Raw genomic sequence first — 19,742 nt, 5'->3', positions numbered from 1 at the left:
TGGCCTGCTGTAGGATGCTTTGACACAGCCTGTTTTATACAAAACAGTAGTGAAATGTGGCTTTGGAGGAGGGAAATATTTGTTACTGTTGGATTCTGGCTTTTTTTCACTGGGAATTATTTACATACTGTCATGTCACTAGCGTTTGGATTCAGAGGCAAAATGTTGTGTGTGCCTTGTCTTCTGCACTGTTATTGTCAAGGAATGGAAAGGTTTTGTTGTTTATTTGTTTGTCTTTTAAAAAAAGGTTCCCAAGCCATTACACACAAACTTCAAGCGTCTTGTTGGAAGAATATTTTTTTGCTTGATATTTATAAATATACAAATATATATGCTTGATATACTCTTGTATATTATTTTCAGGGAGGGAACAGCTCCCAGGAATTTGGCATACATTCTCATGTCAGGAAGACTCTTCTTAGCACAAAAGATAAGGCCTAAAGCAATGAGGGCTTTAACCTTTGCCTTAATATTAGCAGGTGTGAAAGGAGCATTTTTCACTGGAGTAGCTGCTGCTTACATATGACAGTAAGATGCAGGTAATTCCTCTTCTGGAGCTTGCATTGTGCATTGTGCAAGACTCTTGTCGGTTTTTACATGGAGAGCTTTGTCTCAGTAACCCCCACAGGATTTCAGTCTGCCATTACAACCGTGCTTCAACAATGTTTCCAGAAGGGTATTGGTTTTTGAGTAATGCTGGGGTGATTTCTGAACCCGTAGGAGAATGAACTGATGAGAGCTGAGCATGCCTAAAATCAGCCAGTGTTATTTGTCAGCTCACTGTGAGAAAGAGAGAAAATTGTATAGCTTTCTACATTTCTGCGTTTGTTTGTATGGTTGTTGTTTTTTTTTTTCAACCAAAAGCTTCTAAAAAAAAGGGGGTTTTAAAAAGGCTGTAAAGTGAAGGAGAGGAAGAAATATTTTGCACAAAATAATCTTTGAATTTATTAACTGCTGGATGAGGAACAAAGGGATTTCCTCACCTCTGTGTTTTCATTAGGCTTTTTATTAGTATGAAATGGAAAAATGCACATTAGAACTGTGAAATAATTGAAACTACATTGTAGGTTTTCATTTTTTAATGTTTTAATCCATGTGTTTGTTTTTTTTTCTTCTCTTAATTTGATTCCAGCTATTATAATACTAGTTTATAATAGGCATTTCTGGTAGTGGTTCCTACTGGCAGGTACTTGAATTTTGTACTATGAAATTTCTTATTTTTTAAATACCATTGAACACGATTCTCCTGATTTCCAAGCAATTACAGGGTCAGAATATTTGACATAGTCTGTTTTCCCTATTTCGTAGCGTTTTCAATAGTCATTGACCAAGGGAAAATTACCTGTCTTCCAAATTTTGGAGACCACTGGAATCATACCAGTATATGTGTATCTGTAGCAATGCCTGGAAGATCTGTTAAGTAGCCCTAATTTGCTTAGATTACTTTTTTTTTAAAATCTTTACATGATTTAAAAACTGTCTAACAATGGGAATTTAAAAGTAATTTTATTCTTGACATATCATGCATAAGGAAAAAAGATCTTATTGTTCAAAGATTAATGTGCATTTTCTGTTTAATTCAGAGAAATATGTTTGAGCATCACATATTTTTTTCTTTTTTGGAAAGTACATATTAATCTGCACAAGGAGGTATAGATTTTCCTATTACACTGTAGAGAATCAAACTGGCAAAGCTGCTAAGTTTTTGCTGTGTATGCACTAAATAGTAAAAAATTGAGGCCAATGTAGCCTTTGTTGTGTGCAACACAATGTTGCTTGAATATATGGTACACTCCATGCATACAATAGATCTACATAAATACTTATTTCAGAGAGGCCTAATCAGGATGTCTTCACTATGTACTGGTTTTTTTAAATGGATTATACTTGGTTTCTCAAGGCCTTTTACTTTAAATCAAAGTCAGTGGTAATAATCTCTTGGTGGAATGTCAGTCTCAGTTATAGAGGAGATATAATGAAATAGAACTACAATTTTATGTAGAGAAATTTCAAGCAAACTTAGTCTGACATTTGTGACCTAAATAGAAATGCATATTCACAATTAATGTATCTGAGAAATTTTGGGCAGAACATAGTGCAGGGATGTTGAATAGTAGTATATCTGTAACCAAAATACTGGAAAATCTGTTACTTGAAGTATTTTTAACAGTGGTCCATAGATACTTTAATTTATGGTAACTTAATCTCACACTGGAAATAACATGGGATTCTGTCCATTTTGTGTACCTGCTGTCTAGGAAAAGATTCCCTAATAGTTTACTTACAGTCAAGGTGGGAGGGAAATGAATGTAATTCAGAGCATTGTGAGACTGTTGTTCAAGCTGACATACTGTTTTGAACATACTGTTCAGTGACTGTAATTATGATCTCTGCAAGACACTAGGTATCATAGTGTCAGATCCTCTAATTAGCAGTAGACAAATACTATTTATAAGTTGCAATACAGAAAGGTGAAAACTAGACCAGAAGTGCAAATCTGTAGATGGTAGATTAAAACAATCAATGGATCTGGATTCATTTGGTTACTTTATAATAATTTTACATATGTAAAAACTAACGTGTCATCCTCCAGCCTTTAGCCATTAAGTTCTCTATTTTTAGAAACTCAAGGTGCATCTTTAAATGTATGACAACCAAGCACATGGTTACACTGGGATAACAAGGTCAGCTGTAGTATCAGTGTGAAATTGCAGAGCTCCTGCAAGGCACGTTGAATCTCATGTCGTTGCAGATGCATTGCTCAAGCTTAAATGAAAAGGGAAGAATTGCTTTGTAATTTTGGTTTTGTGTTTGTTTGTTGTTTTGGTTTTTTTTAACTGCTTAGTTATTTTCTGAGTATGTTAAACACTTTTGTATTTTTGTGTCCCCGATCTCAGCATTTTTTGCTTCCTTCCTATCTGGTATATAATTGTATGATTGCCTCTTCCTTTGACCAGTTTGCCCTCTGTTGAGACAGAGATCCACAGAACAGTGAATGAATATCTTAAGGCATAAACTCTAGGGCTTCTTTACAAATTGACGTTATGATTCTTCATATCACCTCCTGATTTGTTGTTTTGTTTTTTTTTCTGTTAACAGGATCTGTTTTTACGCTAAAAGTTCAAGTAAATGACATCGTCAGTCATCAATACCTGCAACAAGCAGTTGTAGAGGTGTTTGTTAACTACACAAAGACAAATTCTACTTTTACTGGAAACAATGGAGCAGTGTTAATAAAAGTTCCCTACAAATTAGGATTAAGCTTAACAATCGTATCATACAAGGATGGCTACATGTTAACAACTTTGCCTTGGAAGACTGGGAGAATGCCAAGTACGTAAGCCTCTTTCAGTCCTGTTATTAGACTGTACATGTCAGTAATTAAATTTCTCTCTTCCTCAGCAGTCTGGGTGTTACTGCCAACTGAAAATGACTGAACTAAGTCAGTCGAGGGGGGTGGTGCCTGTCAATGCAGCTGTAAGGGTGACTGATCTCCTAGACTTGGTGAAATTCTTCTTATTTATAAAACAGAAAGTAGACCTTTTTTAACTCTAGTTTATATTGTGAAGGCGTAAGTGCATGCTGAGGAATTGTTTACCTAGACTTAGCTAAGAGCTGGTAATGTGTTTTGGCAGAAATCGTGTTGTCTTTAGTGATTCCTGGAGAGCAGATGCATCGAGTCCTTTGTAAAAGGTATAACCTATTGTTACAGCTTCCTTGTAGCGGTGTTTCCTCACAAGTTGTTGTGTTTAACTATTGCACAATCTTAAAAAAAGTTATGTGGTTTTCATTTAAAAAAAAAACAAACCAAGAGAAGGCCTTTTAAGGATTCTAGCCACTTATTTATCCATAGAAAGCGAAAGACAGTAGCAAACATACAAAAGACATCTTCCCACCTAACCACTAAAATTCCAGCTCTGAACAAGAATTATTTTTTTTTATCCAGCCTTCATATGCTTTCTTCTTTTTATCTGCTTTACTCACTATTCCTGAAGTGAAGAGAACTTACAGGTTTTGTTGCAGAGCGTAACATATATTATCGCTTTCCGCAGTATACTCATCTGTGACGCTTTCATTATTCCCCCAAAGTCAAGCTAATATATGGCTCTTTGAAGATACTGTCCTAATAACTGGAAAACTGTCTGGTAAGTTCATTGTATGCAGAACATAATCTAAACACTTGGTAATAGCTGTCTGTACACATGCAAAAAAAAAAAAAAAAGCATGTTCATATTCCTATATAATTTCTGTCTTCTCAAAGCCAGATTTTCAGTTCATTGTGTAGCTGTTGGTGTGGCTGTGACATGTGCTAGACTAGAAATACACAGACCATGGAGAGGGTGGTTGAAAACAGGATGTTGTGCTAAATGTTTTCTCAAGCAGTAATAAAAACAGGTTTTGTGTTTTACCATTGCTAAAACAAAATATTACTCTTTCACAGATGCCAAATCTCAACCAAGTGTTCAGTTTCCCAAACTTCTAATAAAGCTTCCAGCAAATCACCATATTACCAATGTTACAGCCTATCTGACAGTGCCAGAGCAATTTTTGACAATGGACAGCTTTCTTTATACAACAGGAGTTCTTCTAAATAAATCGGGTATGTAAATATGCTGTTAAACAATTATTTCCAAACAGGAGCTCTTCAAATTGCAATGCATGTGAGTGCACAGTGCTTCAGAAAAATGTACTTAAATTAAAAGGGCCTGCAGCTGCTTCTGTTGCATTGAATCACAAAGCTTTCTTCTATAGGAGTAAGCTATAAACACATCAGATAAGTAAGTGATGTCAGTCTTTATCTTGTTCTGTGTAGGATGAGAACAAATCTCACTACACTGAAATGCTTCTTCAAAATCTGCTTTATATGTATCTGTAGATATGTATGTGTATGTATATGTTCAAGATTTCATGGGACTGTGGAACCGATGTAGGAAAAACTTGAAAAATATGGTCATGGCCAGAGTGTAAGTTCGGTGAATCTAAAGAAATTGGTAAAACCACAACAGTTGACTTCAGCTGTGGGGTTTTTGCCTTTTCACTAGAACTGTTGCTCCAGGAGCTTTACACCTAGCACAAAGATGGTATGGGGGCTCCAGTTTGGCTCACAGTTAGTTAATCTGCATACACCTGTTTGAAACCATGTAGTCACTATGTATAAAGAGCACAACTGTAATAATGTTTCCTGCAACTCTGTTTCACTGTAGAAGCAATGAGTGATTTCATGAGTCATTATAACTCTGCTCTTATGCAATTGGGTCTTCTAGTATTTGCCATTTTATCAGATATTTTTTATTTGCATAAATAGAGTAATCTCTGGTAGATTGTACTGTGTGCAGTCCCAGTGTTCTTTTGTTCTTTTATTTTTATTCCCAAGGGGCCTGAAGCCTTGAGGCTCTTAAATTCATTGCAATGCATGAGGAAGCCACTACATGGCTTATTTTAACTTGTCATGCTTTCTTCTTTAATGTTCATAGAATTAAAATAATCATATCTATTGAAATCTTGACTTACATATTTAAAAACCTTTCTCATCTGTATTTCACCTCTTTAAAATGTAAAGCAGAAGAGAAAAATCAGTGTTTCTCCCCTTTGAGCTTTTATGTTGATCTGTCTGGCATGTGTTCTAAATTATTCATAAACTCCTAAAGGAAAAGGCTTCCTTTTCGGGCAGGTGGAACCTAATTGATATCTGATGCACCACTAGTTTTCTCACAACCAGCTTCTAACAGCTTGCATAGGTTTAAAATTATTCTGTATTTAAAAATTCTGTTACAGGTTCTTTCACCATCCAGTCATTGTGCATTCTGAAGTATTTGCAAATTCGTGTCAGGAAAACTAGGAAAATGAACTTGAAGGCTGCATCGTAAAGCTGTGTATATGCAATGTTTCATTTGAGTGCTTTGACAAACCTCATGACTAACTTTTCAGTTAATTAGAACTGCCAAATTAGAGGGTTATCCTTACAGGAAAGCTTATTAAGAGGGCTGTACAACTAAGGAGAAATGCAGCAGTCATGTATTTGCGTATGTCTTCAGTTGGATTCATAGTTACATATATTGAAACTATGCCAAAATTCTTGTTACCTATTTCTCATATAGAATAGCTGTTTTGCAATTGAATGATCTGAGGCGAAAACCCTTCTTCTCCCCTCCAAGCCAAGTTTTACCTCATCATTTGTTGTCCAGCGAGTGCTGGGCCTATATGCCAAAAGTCACTTTCTCTTTTACAGATTTGGTATTGAAATTCTTTATTTTTATTTTGATCACCGGGTTTTAAAAGTCCAGAAGAGATGTTGGTCTTCTTATTTGGCAATAGGGGACCATGTAGCTGGATGTGAATGAGGGCTTGCCTTTAGTTATAATGAGGACAGTTTCTTAATTCTAAATTTTTTTTTTTAATTATTTTTAAATGCACTATGAATGGAGAATTAAAGACAAGATATTTTTCACATTCAGGTTTCAAAAGTATGGAATTAACTCCTCTTGCTGCAATATGTGTAACTCTTCTTTTGGCGGGGAAAGAACTGCAAGTCAATGGTCCCATTGAGATTACACTTCCTCTTCCCACAAGGACTGTAAAGCCAGGAGATGCCATACCTGCATGGACATTCGATATGAAGACTGGTAAGTGGGCTGAGTTATTTGTTCCTCTGCCTTTAGCACGTATATGGTTTTGGGCACATGACACTGTATGTCAAGGAACAGTGATAGCACTAGTACATGAGGTGGTGGCCAATAGTCACAATTTTTTCTAGGAGTTTTGTACTGGTTTTTGATCCACTGGCTTGAATTGTTCAAAGGAATTTCCTTCCACTCATTAGTTCAAAAAGCTTTGGCAAAATTCAGTAGCTTTCCTGTTGAAGATATGTTCAATGTAATGGGTTTTTGTTTTCATGGGGTGCTAAGGATTCAGGCAGCATACATTTTAGGTAATTTTAAATTTTAATCCTGGTAATTTTGTGAATGTCTTCTTAAAATAAAACAAATCAGAATTCAAGATTTGGATGGTTTGTTTCCCAGAGTCTAACTCTAAAGATTCTTTACTGCTAAAGCTGGAATATTCCTTTAGTTAATAAAAGCAATTCAGAAAGTACAAGGTAGGAGAAATAAGAATTTTCAAAGGGAGCAACATAGATCCTGGGAAGTGAAAACTGGGAAATAGGCATTCTAAACCTGTTGTCGTCCCTTCGTGTCTAATTTTAGTCAAGAGTGAGTAATGAGCTACATACCCATGCCCCATCTTGATGTCCTGTGTTAGGTGTGTATCAGTGTACTCGTTAGTCTTACGTGCTACCTTATACTTTCTATCACACTTTGTCTTGAAATATGCAAGTGAGTGAAGAGGTTTCTTACTCTTTATTAAGGCAAAAAGCTGTTATTGAACAGTTGGAAATACAGGAGAGGACACCAACTCTAACAAAGTATTGTTCACATGTTCAAGAAAGAAACTGGTCATCGGAACGAAGAAGAAGCAAAGAACATTAATTTGAATTAAGAAAATGCTAATAAGAAGTTGGCTAGGTTGTCTATTGGAAAAAAATGGGTTAGAGTAAGCTTTGGCAGAGAAGATCAAGTCTGTCTGTACACCTAGAAGACTTCAGAGGGGTAACTGGTGATAAGAGTGTTCTTGATGAAAGAAAGGGTATTAGTCTGACAAGGTAAAATTGCAGAAGGGTTTTACTCTTTTGCTGCCACAGCCACTTTTTCCAGCTGAGGCAGCTGTGCTTACCTATGCTGAGCTGTTTTCACTCAAGAAACACAAAACTAGGTCAATACTGTTACTAAAAAAACAAACATTGACAGAGCTAGAGCAGCTCAGCACAGAGTCAGGTTAGAGAGTAAACCAGTGTAAGGTGTGCGTGTAGGGGCTGAGGAGCCTACTTGGGCATACAGCAAGATCTGGAGTGTGGCATGTTGGCCCGGTTAAAACCAAACAACTATAACAGTTGGTTTTTTTCCTGTCAGATGGGGTGTATCCTGATATATGTTCCAGAAAGGTAAATTGTTTGTGATGGATTGGTTTCTCACTTGGGTGTAGTGTCTGTTGTTTGCTGGGGGGAGGACAAGGAGGACTGTGGATAAGGAGAGAGACTTTTTGGGCATAACTCCACTTTTAATTCTGCTTCCTCATCTATTTTCTACAATGAAAATTTGCAATTGTATATACTGTTCTGGATGTTTATTCTTAAATGTGTTTCTTGTTTTTTTTTTTACCTTTGACATATGCAGAATGACTTTTTTCTAAGGTACCTGGGTAAAAGCAAGGCATTCATTAGCTGAGGATGGGGTGGTTGAGGACAGCTGAACACTGCAGCGCTCCAGCAAGCATTCGAGAGCATCCATAAGTAGCTGTAGGCCTCCATCTGAAGGCTCTGGCATCTGAGATGTTACATGCAGGATGTCCCCAGCAGGATGTTAACACACGCTTTTAAACTGTGAAGTCCTTGAGTATTATCTCATCATTGTAATCAGAGGTTCCATGTCAGTATTGAAAGTGGTAGGGGAAAGGGTCTGTGTTTGATGATCCATATGCACTAGAGAAAAAAGTATGCTCTCGCATGTCTGCTCATGCAGGGTTCCTTGGGGTTACCCAAAGTGTAATAGTACTGAGACTGTTCCTGGAAAAAGAGCTTGTGTACTTATATTCCAGCTGTAAATATTCCTGCTGTAAATGCAGAATTTGCTGATGTTTATTGAATGTGGCTTCTTTTTACCAAATATTTTGCCTCATTAGTATCAAAAGTACTTTGTGGGTTTTAATAGAATTAAAAAAAAAGAAGTGGCTTCCATTGCGACATTTAATTGAAAATAAGATCCTTCTGAGTGGCAGGAGATCATAGAGAATATGAGCTTACTTATAAAATACATGTTAATGTTTTTTTTAATATGTATTATTTTCTGTGGAGTCTATTAGGGCAAGATGCAACTTGCTGAAGAGGAGGGCGAAGATTGTATAAATCTTACAGATTTATTTATTCAAGACAGAACTTCTGGAAACCTAGAATTTTAAGGGGGTTTCATGCCTTTTATATTTGTTATTTTGTATTGGTTTTTATCTGCCTGTAAGTAGCCCACCCTCTATAGTTCTGAAACAATATTTTTGCAGTATAGTGATGTCTTGCCTTAGAGTTGACAGGACAGACAATGTGAGGATCTGTTGTTGCCTCAATATGAGTTAGGTATGGAAGACTCTCATGGCTGATATTGTTCCTGAGACTGGACAAGAGGTTTTGCAGATAACTGAGAAACCATACCTTTCAGAGCTCTGGGTATTCCCCTCTGCCAGCCATCACAAAGAGCAGAAGGCTGCCAGTTTTACTGCCAAATGAATTTGTGTTTGTGTATGTGTCAGTTCTCTTTACTTACTGTATGGTAGATAATTCCTTTTGCTTTGCTGAAGGAAGGGTCAAGAAGGAAAAGTGAGATGACAGAGTTTACGTGAATGATAATTTTTGCATGCTTTGATTATGGTTGTTTCCAAAAAGCTCATCATTCTCTCTGCTTCTCAGTATTTGTGGTTTGAAAATACAAGGTTGTTTATATAAGGTTGTTTCCTGTCTTTAGCATTTTACAGATGGCACACAAAAACATGTGTTCAAGTGTGTTAAGTATAATTCTGTCACTTCTGTTGCATGCTTTATTAATTCTAGAAGCTGGCATATCATAACACCTATCCTTTGCAATTAGCAAACAGATAGTCAAATATGTGTCCTACCAATTGTCTTCCTTGGACTAACTGAATGTTACTGCCTTGGGGCAGGGAGGAGGAGAGAGACATTCAAGACAAACATTGTTTATCCTGTTGTAGTTTATTACATTAAAATACTTTAAACTTGTATTTATATGCTTAAATTACCTGCTCCTTGGATTTTTGTATTGTTTAGTCTTGGCCTTCATGCATACTCAAGCTCATATAATAGGTTTTTGAAATTATTTGTGTGCATATCTATGAAAGACATTAGTAAATAGAAAATTAATTGTATTAAATGAATTCAGGTAAGTAATGGTCATACTTCATTTCAAAGTAACTGTCCACATTGTGATATTCACAATGAAATTGTCAAGAAAGTTTGCATGTTCAGCTAAAGCTGTGTAATAAATAGTGTATAGGTCAGAAGTTCAGGTTTTTTGGTGACCTTGTATATTTTTGGTAACATCTTCATGGCTAATGGCTTGAGGTGTAGAAGAATCCTGCATGGAACGTGCAATATTTTGTCCTTTTTTTTTTTTTTTTTCCCCAGGTGCTTGGGTAAGCCGTGGGCTGGGAATGGTAAAGGAAGCAGATGGTCAGTTAGCATGGACATACACTGCTCAACACTTGGGCTACTGGATAGCAGCTCCACTGTCTGCAACAAGAGGTATTGCAGCAACTGGTTAAGAACTTGCTGAGTGGTCTGAGTAACAATGTGTCATGAGGCTGTCAGTTTCATGGATTTTTAGCCACACAAAGGAAAGAATGACATGGCATTTGAACAGCTGGGTAACTTTTCTGTGAATCCTGATGGAGTGCCTTTGTGCACATAACCATCTCCTAGAACTTCAAGTGCTATAGGGGGAAAGGTCCAGACTGTATTTGAACTTATATGTTTATACTATTGCCATCTTTTGGAAGACGCCTACCAGGGAACTGGGAGTATGGAGAGCTAAAAATCAGTGCAACTGTATTCCTTCCTGTTGAGGATCATATACGACAGGAGGAAATACAACAAGAAACACAATCTTGGGTAAACCGGCTCCCAGTAGATTCTGTTTCAGACAGGCTTGTTGCATGTTTTGCAATTTCATGTGAAGGGAGGGATACTTACCAGAGAAATATGTTGTCAAAATTTAAAAAGAGACGGCACTTTCTGACAGAAACACTACATAGAAAATGTAGACCATGTTTCTAAGTCAGTTTGGACAACTAATACCAATGGAATTGAGGAGATGTCACCGTAAGGCTTTAGTCCTTGAGATAAACCTTTGAAGATGCAATATATTGTAACCTCTGTATGTATATTTTATAGTTTGCTGAAGCAGCAAGGTGGAAAGAGAAGGATGAACAGTACTGCCAGAGGAACACAAAATCACTGGAAAAATGCAGTTGAATTTTAGTTACATCTCTGCATAACAAATGGAATTGGTTTTGGGAACTAATTCTTTTCTGGTTTTGTTTGACAACCTAGAATCCATTATTACTGCCGTTTCCAAGGACATAACAGCCTATCACACAGTGTTCCTTACAGCCATACTGGGAGGTACTGTTATCATTATAGTTGGATTTTTTGCTGTTCTTCTGTGTTACTGCAGGTAAGCAAAAAGAGAGCCTCTAGTAAGTTCAGCATAAATAATATTGAAGGTTGATAGAATTGTGTGTTGGAAATTGAGACTTGTTCCCTTAGCTAAACTGTAATGTGTAGCCTAATATTTCTTAAAAAATGACAGTTATTATAGAACTTTGTTGTAAGTTTGTGATGTCACATTACAGTGTAACTTGTTAACCAAAATATCATCTTCAGCTGTGATAGTTAAGTCTACTATTTCCTAGTATGCTCTACAGTCACTTTGCATCTCTTTTGCACAGGGATAAATGTGGTCGGACACAAAAGAAGGAAAAAAATACAGCCAAGCTGGAGGTCATAAAGAAAGACCAGACAACATCAACAACTCACATAAATCACATCAGTGCTGTCAAAGGCTCTTTAAAGCTGGAAGATAAGTCGCAGTTATATCCCACGAAGGTTTCTTCATACAGCCCTCAGAGCAGGGTATCCACAGACACAGAAGATGGAAAATCACGAGACAATTTTAAAATCTACACAGAGGATACTTCTTATCAGTCATCCTGTCAGACTGGTCAGTCACGAAACGCAGCCCGTTCACTGGAGCCTAATGCTGGAGTTAAGCACTTACAGCAGCCAAAGCACAGTACTGGTGCTATTTCCCAGGCCCCTAGGGACACTCAAGACCAAAACAGATACCTTTCACTGCAAGAAGAGCTGTATGGACTTTCCCATATCCCAGACCATCTGATGCATATTTACAACCAGCCTATTGCTATTCTTCAAACCTCTGACCTTTTCCACTCCCCGGAACAATTGCATCCTGCTAAATCAGCAACTTTGCCAAGAAAAGGGCAGTTAGTATACAGCCCCATGCTGGAACCCATCAATCGTGACAGCTACGTGCAAACGTTACCGAAACTGCCAGTGCACTCTCATCCACAGCCTTCTGCCTGCAGGGAAGAAAACAGTGAATTAGATGGTGAAGAGGGCTTACCTTCCCAAGCATCCAACTGGGGCCGGTACACCAACAGCTTACTGGAATCTGTCTCTGTTCCTGGGACATTGAATGAAGCTGTTGTAATGACTCCGTTTTCATCTGAACTTCAAGGTATTTCGGAACAGACATTATTGGAACTCTCTAAAGGAAAACCATCTCCACACCCTCGAGCCTGGTTTGTATCCTTGGATGGAAAGCCGATTGCTCAAGTGAGGCATTCTTTCATAGATCTGAAAAAGGGCCGAAAAACAGAGAGTAATGACACCAGTCTGGACTCTGGTGTGGACATGAATGAGCATCATCCTAGTAGGAAACTGGAGAGAGAGAAAACTTTCATTAAAAATATGCCGCATTCCAAGATTCTTTACTTGGAAGACCTGGATCTGAGTAGCAGTGAAAGTGGGACCACTGCTTGCACTCCAGAGGACCAGGCTGTGAAGCACGTTCTGGATGGAGGGAATGGGCCAGTCATAGAACAGCATGATGAAGAAGGTCTAAGAAGAAAAACGGGATCAGGAAGTCATGAATCTGGTATCCCTGCTGCTAAAAAAAGGGATAGACCATCTATCGCAAAAAGAGATAACAAAACCAATATCTGGAAGAAAAGAGAGGAGAGGCCGCTTATACCTATAAATTAAAACACCATGTGCTTTGTGTTGTTGCTCTCCCTGCTGTTTATTGACCTCTTGGCTGCTTGTGTAATTCTGCAGTGTTGGATTTACAAGGGAAAAGTTGTTTTCAAGTACCAATAAAAATTGTGAATTTTTTTTAATACACCTTTTGAGTTGCTAAGCTTCATCTGGGCAATTGATACTCAATGTGAATTGAGAACAGGGAAATGCTACTATGAAAATTTTCCAGTTCCTAATTTTGCTGGCAGTATAGGGAAGGCCCACATTTTAATTAGCCAGTCATTCTTGGACACACCTCTGGGAATGCATGGAGAGAAACGTAGGCACGTGTTTTAATTTTTTTGTACTCGTTGCTAATGCATTAGTAGACTGGTTAAAGCTGCTCCTCAGCCTTTTTCCTAATCAGTGTAACTGTCTGTACAGTATTTTATATGTGAAGTTTTCTAGGGATCTGTTACTTCTTTGTATAAGGTAAAATGTTTCATCACTTAGTCCCATGACACCAGCAGATGAGCTCTGTTGGATTTACAAGCAGAGCTCTCTAGCATTACTGCCCTCCCTGTGTGCCCATCCATGTGCAAAAGGTTCCCTTTCCATGTAGCAGTGGCAGAAGGGGGGAAATGGACAGGCGCTGTGGCTGCTGCAGTTAATGATCCTTGCTGTCTGAAGATGCTGCCCGTCTGCTCTGTTTTAACCTGTTTTGTTACAAACTGTGGACATTGAAGACTGGCATCTGCTTTGAAGTGGCCACATCTGGCAGAAAAGGACTGGTGCTGTTAGCATTGGAAGCTGCTGCTGCTGCTGGCCCCAGTGTCTTGTTTTGCTTCGCTGTCAGTTAACATCTTCTCTTCTACATGCAGTCGGGCCAGTTGTGCTCCACAACACAGTCTTGAATCCCTGCAAATTTATAAGTTAAGAGTTCGGCCCATATTGGAAAAGTATCCAAGTTTAGACAAATTATGCTTTTGAAATAGTTTATTTTCCAGGGAAGTTTGGCTCTATTGCATTTTATATTTTTTAAAATGGAACATCGTCGGGGTGTTATGTGCCTACATTTGGTCAGCCTGAGCTACTTTTGTCTAGATTGTGCATTGCAGAGGGGTTAAACAGGCTTTAAAAGTTGGAGTTTTCATGGGCGTGAGAGAGCAGATAGCAAAATTTGGTTTATAATGCAATTTAAATACTACTTATGACTCAGAGTTAAATTTACCAAAAGTCATGAATGCATGAAATGTAACTAAGGTATGTATAGAGGAAGGAAAAGGCCATCAGAATATTCTTTATTTTTTATGTTCATCTTGTAAAAGTGATTGTTTCAACTTTGGCTAACAGAAAAGTAGGTACATCCCTTCATGTGCTTCATATAGTGTATAGGATGTCTTTCTGTGGCTTTTAAGCTGTTTCTCTGATGAAATAAGTTCCAGCATTTTGGCTTTGGCAGTTTGATTATAAATCATCCCAGAAGAAGGCTTTATAAATATTTCCCTTAGAGCCTGGTTAAGGTCCTATATCAAGACCCCAACATACAATGCCTGATACTGAATTGTGGAGTGAGGTGTACACAGTTGTAGGCCCTGTAGTAGTGCACTCAAGAGTTGGGAAATATCCTATGCAGCTGGGCTTCTGGGAATATTCACTCAGGAAACTTTACTGTAAAATGTCTGTTATGTTGGGTTTGTCAGTTGTCTGGTCCTGTTTCTAGAAGAATATGCAAGGTAACCAAAGTGGTACTAGCAATATACGTCAGTCCCACTTCTTCTGGTGTGCAGTTGCTTCACAAACAAAATATTATATTCCTGTTGAGTTCACAAGTTTGGAAGTGCAAAATAAGTTTGAGGTGGGTGCAACTAAGTCTGTAATTAAATTGGCCAAAGTAATCTGCTTTAGTTATATGATTCATGTACTCTGGAGGTAAAGATGGCTAGTCACATTGGCATGCCTTTGGTAGTCTTTTTAGGTAACTGTAATTCAGTATTCCTATACTGAATACATTTTCACAATACCTTTTTTCTATATGCAGTTCCACTGGATTTTGTGTGACTAACTCTCTAGACCCAAATACTCTAATCGTCAACCTGTGATATATACAGTAGTAGGAGTCAATTTGTATGTCTTGTGTAGATGCACATTTCTTCTGAAATATTGCCCTGCTCTTAAAGTTGCATCAGTTCTAATGGCTCCTTTTTTATATATATTCTATTGAACATAATAGAACATCCCTGACAATCTCGTTGTTTTGAGGTGTTAATATTCAATTGATATGTCTCTTCTTGAATATTTTTTGTTCACTTACAGTAACTTAAATATTTTGATTTTTAATGTATTTTTTACTATATATACTATATATACTATATATACCAAAACGATCTAATTCCCCAAACTTACTTGTGTCACTAAAAAAATACAGACTACTGTAAATGGCTTTATTAATGAGAGTTCAAAGGAATGAAGATTTGCACTCCAGCATTCTTGTTCTGTGTCACAGTAGTATCTGGTCACCAAAGGAAAAGGATTGGAAATGGTAAAAAAATCAGTTATAAGTTGGAGACTTTGAAGTAATGGTGCCTAAAGCTGTGCTGATGTAGTGATTGTTGTCTGCTTGGCTAGCTGGTCAAGAGCAAAAAGCAGAGTTTGGTTCTGTACCATCATTCTAAAGGAGCTATTGGCTGCCTGGGTTTAGGCACGATTTTACCTTGTACATAGAGTAGTAATGCAGAATGGCCCCTTTAAAACCTGTGCATCAGTGATGCACTTCAGCTTTTAGCCAACAAAGCAAGTCAGAGTGGAACAGATCTTGCCAGACTTTCTTGCTGCTAGGCTTCCCAGGAGTAGGAAGAAAGAATTAATAGGCATCTCATCATATACAGGAATGATTTTTCTACTAGACAGCAGCTGCTCCCTTCCCAAATGAGAGTGTAGGTGTTTCTTTTGGCAGATTATTTAGATTATTTTCTGGAGAGGACATGCTGCAGTTCTGGCAATACCATTTCCAAGGCTGTTGTTAGCTGTTGCTTCTATCCATGCCAGTCAGGCAACAGAGGTCTTTGCTTTGTTGATCGCATCTGTCAACTTATCTTTAACTTGCTGACATTTATCACATAATGCCTTACGCTGCTTGTAACACTTTAAAATGTGTTTTTAAAGTCTAGTTTTATATTAAAAATAAATACATAACTTGTTTTCTATGTCAAATGAAAACTATTCTGTAGACAGAAATTATTGCTGCAGTTGTACCTGCAAAGATAAATGCTATGGGAAAACTGCTGATGCCTGTAGGCACTAAAGTTTGGATTTAAAAAACTGTATAACTCTAAAATTATTATCATTATACTTCATATTTTTATTCAGTATTTACAGAATTTATTGTCTTACTGTTCCAGCTGTAAGTTGGAATTTATGCTCTGGAAACCTCTATTACCTATTGTCACAGTTAAAGTCAGGCAATTAAACAAATTATAATAATGCTCTTGATCCCCTCCCCCTCTACCCAGATAGGGAAAAAAGAGGGAGAATAAGGAGAAAGGCTTCCAGATTGAAAACTAAGCTAGGCAGCTTAAACTAAATACTAATCATAAAAGAAAATATGGACAAATATATACAAATAGGTTGAAAGTGCAAAATCCCCATCACCTCCTCCCACTCCCAGCAACTCCCACAGCACTCCTTAGCTGGCTGTGAGCAGTCCCAAAAAATCCTGGGCCATTTCTGGAGATAGCAGAGCAGACAGGAGCTGAGGGCAGAGATACGAGGGTCAGGAGCACATGGGCCAGGGGTTCAAACAAGATGGATAGACCAAGTTGTCCCTGGATGCTGACCATGGATGAAAGAGAAAAGGAAAAAGAAGGGGTTGACTTCCGTGATCTCTGAATTTATAGTGAATGTCACATGTCTAAGGGATGGCATACTCTCTTTGGCTAGTTTTGCCATCTGCCTAGTCCACTCCTCCCTGCAGGAGGGTTGTAGATAGGACTCTTCTGCTTCTTCAGTGTCCGAAGCAGCAGATCTGACAAGTGGAGCAAAGCGTCCTTGGTCTCTCAGCAGTACCTATAAACATTCCAACATTATCAGTCCACCAGCTGGAAAACTTGCTGTTACTTTCAGCAAGCATGCTGCTTAAAGGAGTTCACTGAAGAAAAAAAATAATAATCAGAAAAAAGAAAATGGGCTTCATCCTGGCTCAAAGCAGGACACCTGTTATAAGCTGGAGTTTTTTACAGTTTTAAAACATTAAAAAATGAGTTTGTGTAAACTGAGTTCTAAAACTTTTAATTCCAGGGATAACATACCTGCTGTGTAACATGTGGGAAAGACTAATGCTAGTCTGTACTTCTATATAGGATTTCAACATACGTATTTATAGAATTGTTAAATTTTTAAAAATATTTGTTGTTGTTGGCTCAGTATTGCAGCACTAACAGGGTGCAAAAATGCTAGTGCTTAAAATTAGGTCTGTACAAAAAGTAGCAAGGATTCATGGGAAACTGCCCTCAAAAAGACCCGTGAAAGATTCAAAGGTTTTGACTTACCTGAATCTGATGGTTGATTACCTTGAGGAGAAGTGGGCCATGCCTGAAGCACCTTTAAAGTAATCCCCCTCTGAAGAGAGGGGAATGAGTGGGAAAACTGGAAAGGATACAGCTTCTTTCTGATGCTTGTTTCCAAATTGATTATGTATTTGTGCTTTGGTGGAATTGATTCTTTTTGCAGAACACAAATGTTTGCAAGCATCATGTCTCTGTTTTTCACAAGATGCTTCTCGAGCTGTCAGCTTTTGCAAAAAAAATAACCCACATATGTGCCCGTAAAGTTTAAAGTGAAAGGTGTTAGGTAGATACAGAAGACTCAAGACAGAATTCTGTAATATTTATAAGGTGGAAGGTGGTTAATAAACTTCAGGCCAGTGTCCCTGCTGTAGTTGCAATACATTGTGTTCAAATTCTTCTTCCAGAAGGGAATCCCAGTTCCAGGTCTTGTGTGCTTTTGACAAGGTGGTTAATGGAGTTAGCCAGGGCTTGTGTCTGCAGTGAATTCATGTGGTAGGTCAGTACTTTAACGTATCATATGTTAAGGGAAGTGATCAAGCTAAATAGTGTGCAGCTGCCTGCATGTGAATGTCGGTATGCTACCTAGAATAAGCTAATCTACAGTAATATTCAGGTTACCAAATGCTACATATTACAGAAATGTTGTTTATTTTTTAAGAATATGGAGGAGAATCACTTAACAAGGAAAAATCTTACAGTACTGTCAGGGAAATAAAACAAAACAAAAACAAAACAAACAAACAAAAACCCCACAACTCTGGTATCTTACAAACTTGAAAGCACAACTGATTTGATGATTATTTATTTGCCAATGTAGACCTAAAAGTGATGCACAAAATATAATGTAGGATCTACAAATGAAAACATTTAGTTGTTGCTGTGTTTTTATGCAGTAATTTGTACCAAAGAGGATGAAATGAATGGGCACCAGTCTGAACTCTTCTCATTAGTTAAAAGGTGAAACAGGTTAACAATATTTCTCATCTAACACTGTGCAAATTAAAAGGCAGTACACTCTGTCTGTTGCCTAGTACTGCATATTAGGAAAATCTGAGGATAAATTAATTAGCCTGCTGAAGTGCCTTTGTCTTTCATCAGACTTATTTTATCAGTGGGGCACCCAACTATCTGAAAGCACATTATGGGTTTTTTTTCTGTTAGCCAAAAAACCCTTCAATTCATACTTCAAATTATGTAGCTTTTTTAATATTCGAGAAGGCGGCTCTAGTGTTTTTTATGTTGGAATACTGGTCCTGCATGTTGATGATGATGATTGTCGTAAACCCTGGGTTTTTTTTGTATTTTATGTCTGAAAAGAAATTAAAAAAATATATCTTTAGCATTCTGAACAGTAGTATTTTTTTTAAATGCACATACGGGACCTTATTCAACTTTGTAAGTCAAGAGAAAGCGTCTCGGAGTCACTGGATTTACAGGTATGAAACTAACTGGAATTTTAACTTCTGTAAACATACTAATATATGTTTATATTATTATGAAAACTATTATAATGATAAAAATAATTTTTCAGCTGCTAACCTTTTTTGCCAGTAGAATTAGAAAGTGTATGGAGACAGGTACTTACCACTTTTTACTTAAATTTGGAGGATAATCCACATTTTTTATATAACCCAAGCTTCTGGATTTTTTTTTTTTTTTTTTTTTTTATTCAGTGGAATTACATAAAACACAATACTGTGCCTACAGTTACAAATGAGCATTCTTTTATAGTAGCTGGGACTAATTCATGCCACACTTCTAAGTGTAGGCACCTACACTTGTGTTAAATAATTTATATGAAAGATAGTTTAAATGACTTTAATCTGAGCTTAATTTTCTTTTAAAAGCAGTAGTGTGTTCTGATAACAAAGTAATGGCTTCATATTTTTATTTTTTTTAAGACTGTCAGGGGAAAACTGTCATTGCTTTTAGTATTAGGACTTTTAGCTTGAAAATTATTTTAAGAAATTAATTTTATTTGGTCACTTTAAGACAGGAACATTTCTGTATTCCCCCTCCTCATAATGTACTGGTGCTTGATTCTTCAGTTAACGGATTCAGATCCTTTGAACCACTTGTTGCACTTCAGTCCATATTAGAACAGTAACATTTTTACATCTTACTGTGTAGAAAGACATTTTTAAGTGCTTGTTACAGCATGGCTTTCATAAAAAGCCTGGCTCTGAGGTGCTGAAAGTTGGTGAACTCATGGCATTGCCTGTGCTCTCCACCTTTCACCCTAGAGCCTATGTTCAACAAACTCTTCATTACCTTGGCAAGCATTTTCAAAACACTATAATATCGAT

General features: G+C 37.4%; 1 protein-coding gene across 3 annotated transcripts in view; it reads left to right on the top strand.

Moving 5' to 3' along the window:
* Window positions 1-18,785, top strand: part of FAM171B (family with sequence similarity 171 member B) — a 37,987-nt gene extending 19,202 nt beyond the window's left edge. The window contains exons 1-8 of one of the 3 annotated variants that reach the window (XM_051623287.1): window positions 3,316-3,333; window positions 3,406-3,477; window positions 4,090-4,145; window positions 4,442-4,600; window positions 6,456-6,623; window positions 10,241-10,357; window positions 11,165-11,288; window positions 11,563-18,785. In XM_051623287.1, the coding sequence (XP_051479247.1) occupies window positions 3,470-3,477; window positions 4,090-4,145; window positions 4,442-4,600; window positions 6,456-6,623; window positions 10,241-10,357; window positions 11,165-11,288; window positions 11,563-12,898 (1,968 nt within the window). In that variant the 5' untranslated portion in view covers window positions 3,316-3,333; window positions 3,406-3,469 and the 3' untranslated portion in view covers window positions 12,899-18,785. Of the gene's footprint in view, window positions 1-3,099; window positions 3,334-3,402; window positions 3,478-4,052; window positions 4,146-4,441; window positions 4,601-6,455; window positions 6,624-10,240; window positions 10,358-11,164; window positions 11,289-11,562 lie in introns of those variants that run through there. The other 2 variants (XM_051623286.1, XM_051623285.1) reach the window with 2 other exon arrangements.
* Window positions 18,786-19,742: the final 957 nt, after the last annotated feature.

The sequence above is a fragment of the Apus apus genome, chromosome 6 (genome assembly GCF_020740795.1).
Source record: "Apus apus isolate bApuApu2 chromosome 6, bApuApu2.pri.cur, whole genome shotgun sequence".
Classification (NCBI taxonomy): Eukaryota; Metazoa; Chordata; class Aves; order Apodiformes; family Apodidae; genus Apus; species Apus apus.
The sequence above is the reverse complement of the archived record's forward strand: the minus strand, read 5'-3'. Positions and strand labels throughout refer to the sequence as shown.